Source organism: Podarcis pityusensis (assembly GCF_964106645.2).
Source record: "Podarcis pityusensis genome assembly, chromosome: 2".
Taxonomy (NCBI): domain Eukaryota; kingdom Metazoa; phylum Chordata; class Lepidosauria; order Squamata; family Lacertidae; genus Podarcis; species Podarcis pityusensis.
In genome coordinates, this window is record NC_138029.1 from 10,373,312 (window position 1) to 10,381,270 (window position 7,959).

At 43.6% G+C, this 7,959-nt stretch overlaps 1 protein-coding gene across 7 annotated transcripts in view; it reads right to left on the bottom strand.

Moving 5' to 3' along the window:
* The window catches only part of LARP4 (La ribonucleoprotein 4), a 37,033-nt gene extending 35,006 nt beyond the window's left edge, over positions 1-2,027 (bottom strand). For 2 of the 7 annotated variants that reach the window (XM_080994531.1, XM_080994529.1), the window contains exon 1: positions 1,925-2,027. Coding sequence is in view for 3 of the 7 variants with exons in the window: in XM_080994527.1 (XP_080850653.1) it covers positions 1,543-1,578 (36 nt within the window). In the remaining 4 variants the exon portion in view is untranslated. Of the gene's footprint in view, positions 1-1,542; positions 1,670-1,924 lie in introns of those variants that run through there. The other 5 variants (XM_080994532.1, XM_080994530.1, XM_080994528.1 and 2 more) reach the window with 4 other exon arrangements.
* Positions 2,028-7,959: the final 5,932 nt, after the last annotated feature.

The window sequence follows — 7,959 nt, forward strand, 5'->3', positions numbered from 1 at the left end:
TTCTGACATTTTGCACACCTTGGAACACTAAGAGTCACAAACCCTTTTTACCTAAAGTCAATCTATATTGAATAACCTTTATACTACTGAACAGCCACATTAGTCCACCTTTTAAGTGCTCATGAGGCCTGTTGCTGAAATAAAAAAAAATTATAATGTATGACTTATAAATAGGTTCTAATTACACACCTTTGTCAGAAGTCAATGGTTCTGCTGAAAACGCATTTAAGGCATTCACTCTTTCATCATGCATTATTTTAATGGGTGCCTGAGGCTGTCTTCTAATACATATTTACTTGTTAGTAAGTCCCACTGAAGAAAGTCCCACTGGATTCAAGGCATGTATAAAACTGATCTACAAGTAAGACTCCAAATAAATATTTAACACGAGAAACACTTTTATGCTTTCTTAATCTAAGTAACTGCTTATCTTATCACAAGAAAGATTGTAATTGCATTTGAAAATGTCATTCTCCATTTTGACTTTGCACTGTTTGAAAACAGCCATATGCTACATACAACTCCTATTCACAAACTTTTCCTTCTACAGTAATAGATTTACACAGTACTAGAAGATACAAAGCTATATTGTTTAGTTACGAGTAACAATATTATTGCAATAATCACCATGTGTTAAGTTCTTCAAATAAGAAAACCGATTAAACCCATCTCGTTAAAATCACCTTCAGATCCAGAAACTACACCTCTTCACCACTCAAAGCGTGCTGTTTATGGGCACAGTTAAGCCAGCGCCAAGTTGCTAAGTTGCAACATTTCTACAATAAGAACAATACAATCTGGAATCTACTCAAAGCATTAGCTAGGCAAGAGAAAGAGAAAGCCAGGCAGTCAGCTGATTATTTTGCACTCATGCCATGTGCCTGCGGTTGGGGGGGGAGCTATTTGGGCGGAGGGAGTAAAAAAGAAATCTTCCAGGTTTTATTTTTTTTTTTTTAAAAAAAAGATAGGAGGATATGCTGGTGAGGAAATAGTTCTAGTAGTATCTTCCCTCCCCGGCGCGGGCCTCAATGTGTAACCTTCACACGTGCCCGGCCATGTTCCACGCCGCAACCACCACCAGAGCAACTTTTACAAAAGGTCATTGCAGTGCCTTTCAAGGCCTCCCTTCACCCGGGCTTTCCCCAACCCCCTCCACGCGAAGCAACCAGCCACGCACAAAAAAAAAAAGCTCCCATTCTCACACACACGCACAAACGCGGCCGCTCCGTTTCTCAGCACAGGCCAGCTGGGCCCGGAGGCCTGCTTCGCCTTCACCCTCCCGAGCCACGCTTCCAGCTCTCGGGAGCCTTAAAAGTCCCCCAACACGCGCACGCACCGCCGCCGGCCTCGAAGGCCTCCAGCTCCTTCCGACGCCTGCCCTTGGGAGGGGGGCACACCCACACCACCCGGCTCCCCCCCGCCCCAAGCAGCAGGGCCGCCCCTCGGGACGTCTATCCGAGCCAGCCACCCACCCTAAAGCCCCATATGCACATCTTAAGCCACCGAGGCAAGAGACCACCCCACCCACCGCCGCCACATTACCCGCCCGGCGGCAGCGTGTGCTTCCTGCGCCCGCATGGAGCGCCCGGGGTCTCTGCGTGAGAGCGAGAGCGCGCACGTGCGGCGCGGGGGGGTGTGTGAATCAGGGAGTGAGGAAGCGCGCGCGTACTGGGCACCTCCCCTCCTCCTCGCACCCCCCCCCGCCCCCACCTTCCCTCAGCTCAGTTGATGATTATCCCAATGTAAAGGGAGAGGGGAGGGTCAGGCGCAGAGATTTGCTGTGTCAGTCCCAACCCCCTCCCCCCCCCACTCACACGCGCAGCGAGGGCGCGAGCCGCCTCAGGGTCACGTGCCTCAACACGGGCCAACCTCCCCCCCCCCCGCCGCCGCCGCCTCGCGCGCGCCCGCTCATTCCCTCACTCACCTCCACGAAGAGCAGCATCTTCTTCCTCTCAACCTCCCAACCCCCTCCAGTCTGTGACCCTCCCGACCCCGAGGCCCCACCCCCGCCCCCCCCGTCGCCGGGAATATTCTTCGAGACCCTCGCCGCCCGTCGCTCTCTCCACCGGCGACAGTCCAGACTCCGCTCTAGTAGCCGCGCGAAAAGGGCACAAGCTCCGCCTCCCGCCGTCGCCTCCTCCGGCCTCTCCACCAGGGCTGAGCCCTCCCCCTTCTCCCTTCTCTTCCGGGGCAACCGCTAGAAGCGCTTCCGGGCCACGAGCAGGACATTGAGGAGCCCCATAGCGATGACCCAGCCGGAAGTAATGGCGGCCGCTGGGCCGGTAGCTGCACGCGCGGCTGCGCGGCAGCCGGAGCGTACCATTCCTTGAAGCGGGGGTGGGGGGGACGTTGCTGCTGCTATTCGCAGGAACCATTCGCCGGACTTGGAGGGGTGGTGGTAACGCAGTGTTTGCGGCCGCGAGAACAGGCGCCCATTCCCAAGTGTCGGAAACTTGCGCGTTCCTATGTGGTGGACATGGATAAAAAGAGTATTGGGAAATGATCTATAATGAATTGGGGGGGGCGGGGAATGTTTAAAAGTACTTTTCTCCACTCCCGCTCCCAGCATGCGAAGAAAAACAGATTTAAAAGTACTTTCCGCCCCCCAACACCAGAGTCCTTTCTGTTGGGGATAATTCAGACCAAAATTCCCAGGTGTCAGAAAAAGCTATTTATGTATGCTACAACTGCGGCCCGTGTTTTGTTAGCCCAAAAATGGAAAACAAGTGAGGTCCCAACCAAACAGGAATGGCAACTTTAACTGACAGAATATGCACAACTTGCAGACTTAACATATAGAATAAGAGAACAAGAAGAACATACGTTTAGAGAAGATTGGAAAACGTTTATTGAATATATGGAAAATAACTCTACAGCTGAAAACTCTGGCAGCATTAAGATAAATTCAACAGTAAATAGGTTTTTGATGAATGCAGTAATGGAAAACTGATTGGTATGTTTTTGTAAAATATCAAGGGATTTAAGATATGTAATATGAACCGTGGAAAGAGAAAAAGGGAAGTCCTTGATAACTTAAGGACGTAAAAGGAGTATTTGAAATTGTAAAGCAGAAAATTTAATAAAAATTATTTTTAAAAAGGAAATGTGTTCTTTTGCTTAGGCTGGGTTTATCAGCCTTATATGCACTTCCCTCGCCCCCACCCTCCGCAGCCTAAACCTTTGCGGATTTTCTTAGGCATGGGTTCCGGAGCAACAGCTCAACTAAAGTGTCACAAAAACACAGCAGTCTTGTGGCGGCACCTTAAAAGAGCAATCGAATGTGCTACAGCGTCACTTTTCAACCCTGTGTCATGAAAGCTCACATCTGCAAGAAGTTCGACGGTTCTTCTGACATGCCCCTAAAAGCCACCTCGTTTTCTGTTGGGTTGTTGCATCGCAAGCCATGCTGATCGCTACGGGACGTGCCAATACGTATGGGACCTGGCTGCTGGTTTGCCAAGTATTTTTTTTTTTAATGATATTTATTAAGGTTTCAAAGGAAAAAAATTACATAAATAAAAAGAAAAGAAAAAAGACAAAAAATACAAAATACAGAAAAAAGATTAAAAAAAAAATTAAAAAGAAAACATATCAATCTTTCCATGTCATATATTCATATCCTTGCTTCCCTGACCTCCTCACACCTCCCTTTTTTGTATTCCAATTCAGTTAGTTAATTCAGCATTTTCTTTCCCTCTTTGTTTTTATCTTAATCCTTTAACTTAATATATTATAACTTTGAGTTCTCACCTGTTAATAATCCATTTTTCATACACCTTTATAACATTGCTGCTTAAACCACTTAACTTCATTCTGACATCATTCTAACATTCATTAATTTTGCAATATTTCTGTAAATAGTCTTTAAATTTCTTCCAATCTTCTTCCACTGACTCTTCTCCCTGGTCTCGGATTCTGCCAGTCATTTCCGCCAGTTCCATGTAGTCCGCCAGTTCCATGTAGTCTCTGGTTTGCCAAGTAATCCCAGCCTATGATGCGTTCCATGTGTCGTGTGTCTGTTGTGTAAAACATGCGGGCAACATGTGACACCTCCGTTGGAAAGTGTTGCATTGGCTGCGGATTTGCTACAGAGCTAGATTCAGGGTTTTGCTGACTGTGTTGAAAAGCCTTACATAGTTTTGGAGGCAGGGGACATGAGAACCTGCCTCTCCCCCTATAATCCATCCCAGTCACAGATTTACTGGTGGTGCCACATTCCCATGCAGCAGTGGGGTTTCTTTCTAGAAAAATAGATGCCGGTACTCACCATAAAGTTGTTACAGTAAGTGTCACACTTTTTAACAACAACAAAAGAGGTGCCTGTACTGTATACCCTTGAGTATCCCCTGAAAAAGGCACTGCCGTGCAGTAAGAATAATAATAATAATAATAATAATAATAATAATAATAATAATAATTTTATTTGTACTCCACCCATCTCATTGTGCTGCCCCAGCCACTCTGGGTGGCTTCCAACAAATACAAAAGTATAATTAAACATCAAACATTAAAAACAGGTCTGCCTTCAGATGTCTTCTAAAAGTTGTATAGTTTTTTAACTCCTTGACATCTGATGGAGAGTGTTCCACAGGGCGGGCGCCACTACCGAGAAGGCCCTGTGCCTGGTAAAGCATGCTGTGACTAGAGCATATGCCTGTAGCATAGAAGCACCAGTTCTCTGGAATTCCCTTTGAAGAGAAGCAAACCTCGACATTACTATGTTGAAAACCTTTACTCCCAGGCATTACCAAATTATTCTTATTTTATCTCTGCTGGTTTAAATTCTTGCTGGTTTTTATGTTTTTAATACTGTTTTATGAGTGGTTTATGTGCAGGAGAGCATTAGTTGCTGGGACTAAGTCAAATTAAACTCACTGGGGCTTCCTTCTGTGTTGACATACATAGGATTGCCATTCTGGATTTGTTTGGGAGGAATAATAATAATAATAATAATAATAATAATAATAATTTATTATTTATACCCCGCCCATCTGGCTGGGCTTCCCCAGCCACTCTGGGCGGCTTCCAAAAAAATATTAAAATACCCAGGAAGGGTGGGATATGAATCATTTAAATAAATAATTGTCGTTACTCTGGAAGAAGTAGGCTTCTTATACAATAATGAATGCATTTGTCTTTAAGGTGCAATGGGACTTTTATTTTAATGCATCAGAGGGTCTGCAGTGGAGCAAAGGGAATCTCTACCTATGAAGCAGCTCTACCTATAGAAATCTATGTCTGCAAATATTTTGCACATGTGCAGATCTGCTAATCCCTACGAAGCACCTTGGTCGGAGCTCAGCTTGATGTGGTTAAAGTTACCTGACTGGGCAGACATTTGAGCATTTGATGTACTAATCACTGCAGGATTTCAGAAGCACTGCAGCTTTGAAGATCATCAACAAAGAATTGTCACCTAATTACAGAACCATCATTACAGAGCATTATTGGTAAAGCAGGAGGTGGGGTTCTTCAAGTATTAAAGCACCCAAGTAATAAGCCAAGCTCTAATTGGACTGCTCCACTTATTTTTCTGATCTTCATGCAGCCATTATTTTTCGTGCGCAAAAAATGATGTACGTTCTTGTCTCGTTCATTTCATAACAACTGAGAAGTTCAAGAAGTGGAGAAGACTGAAGTTTGTTCCTTGTTCCCAGTTCTTTACTTGATTGGCAGCTCCATGAGCTGCCTGAACTCAAGTTTTATTACTGCACACCAAAATAAGCTGTGGGCTAAGGCCAAATAAGCCTATATTTTACATTTCCAATACCTTTGAGATGCGCCAACACTCTCCCCTGTCCAAAGTGTTGTTTTTGTGCAACATGCTTTAACACATGGTGATTAAGAAACTGGGCATTTCCCCAAATTGCTATTGTGGAGGAAACATTTCAATTGGAAATCTCATTTTGCATCTTTTGAAACTTAGTTTATTAAGTGAATAGTTACAAACTATAGGAACAAACACAGAGTCATCATTCATGTTCTTAACAGGTTTAACAGGAAGTTCAGGTAAAATCATAACATCACCCATGTGAGATATTATTGGATGAGGAGACCTCACTTCTTATCCATTTACAGATGCTTATCATGTTCAGTCTTAGGCAATGTTCCAAATGTATGTATACCATGACTGGGGAAGGGGTTCTGTGTTGCAGAGTGGTGCTTTATTTGTATAAAAAATAAAGTTGTGTCATGGGGAGAAAAAATAGTATTATTGGATAAACTTTGTGGTGGGTTAATTTTTCTGCAACTGCTATGATTTATTTTTATTTTTTACACATAAGACTTTGCTTAGGTTGGCAAAAATGTTTAATTCTGAAATTGTCAAGTAGTCTGCAACAAGCCTAAATGTTACAAATTCCCTGGAGATAATATCTGTATTAATATAATTAAAATTGACATTAACCATTTTCCTGATATTGTTGTCCCAGGACAGGGGGTTATGCAGATTTATGAATTCTCATTAGAAGCAGAATTAAAAACCTAGCTAGAATATGTACAGATAAAGTGATTCCAAGAACACTAAGTCATTATAGCTAAGGGTGGGGGAGATGAATTATGATTAGTGGGGAAAGTGCTTCCCGCACACTTATTTCGTTGTTCCTCAGAGGAGGAGATCTAGATCAAAGGAAGTAATAACTACCTCTCTATTCTGCCATGGTCAGATCCCCACCTGGAATTCTGTGTCCAATCCTGGGCACCACAGTTTTAGAATATTTAGGATATAGACAAGCTGGAACGACGTGTACAGAATAAAGCAGTGAAAAGACGAAGGGACTTGAAACCAAGCCTTATGAGGAATGGTTGAGGTGTTTTGCCTGGGGAAAAGAAGACTTAAGAGGTGATATGATACCCATCTTCAAATATCTGAAGGGTTGTCACATGGAAGATGGAGCAAGCTTGCTTTTTGCTGCTCCGGAGGGTAAGACCTAAACCAATGGATTCTAACGACAAGAAAGCAGATTCCAATTGAAGATTAGGAGAAACTTTCTGATAGTTAGAGCTGTTTGACAGTGGAATGGACTACCTTGAAACATGGTGGACCCTCCTTCACTGGAGATTCTTAAACAGAGGTTGGATGTCTATTGTGTTCCTTTCCAACCCTACGGTGCTATGATTCTATGACTCAACTGCAATGGGAATAAGAGCACCTAACAACTTTAAACATCCTGGAAAATAGTGTAACTAGAATCAGCAATGTGTGCTTGTCAGTTGATTCCAGTTCCCACACAAACACTTCTCCAGAACACTACCAGGAGGGAAAGATAAAACACACACACACAGAGAGAGAGAGAGAGAGAGAGAGGGAGAGAGACTTGGGGCTAGAGAAGCAGTTTTATTCTCACCTAGCTGCAACTCTCAGTAGTTTCCCAATAGTTAATTCCCTACCCCCATAATTCCTCACAAATCCCACCTTGTATGTTGCAAGTAGAATTTTTTGTGGGATCCAGTTTGCAGCCCATGCATGTCTACGCATGTTCCCAAGGCTACACTCCTATGCATATCCGAGGGTAATCCCCATTGAACCCAGTAGAACTACTCAGCAGAGATAAATAAGATTGCACTATAAGTCTAGTATCTAGGGAACATCCCATAAAGCTTTTCTCTCTCTCATTCATGTGATTTGTTAAACCGGCGTATGTTACCCAAGTTTCCTTTAGACGAGTCTAGGGACTGCTCTAAATAACTTTTTTCCCCAATTTTTTTATTAGTTTTCCAAATTTATAACACATAAATCCACAAACATGAAAAGAAAACTGAAATATACTCAGAGTCGCAAAGTGATTTCATGCTCTTTATTCAGCTCATAGTGGTGAGGAGGAATGAATGAAAGTCCCCTCAAAGTATCTGCTTTATATACATTATTTACACAATGGGCTGCACGTGATTGGCTAATTCCGGAATTCTACTGTAAGCCAATCAGGTTGTGGATTCACTTCTATCTGGAGCATGATTGGG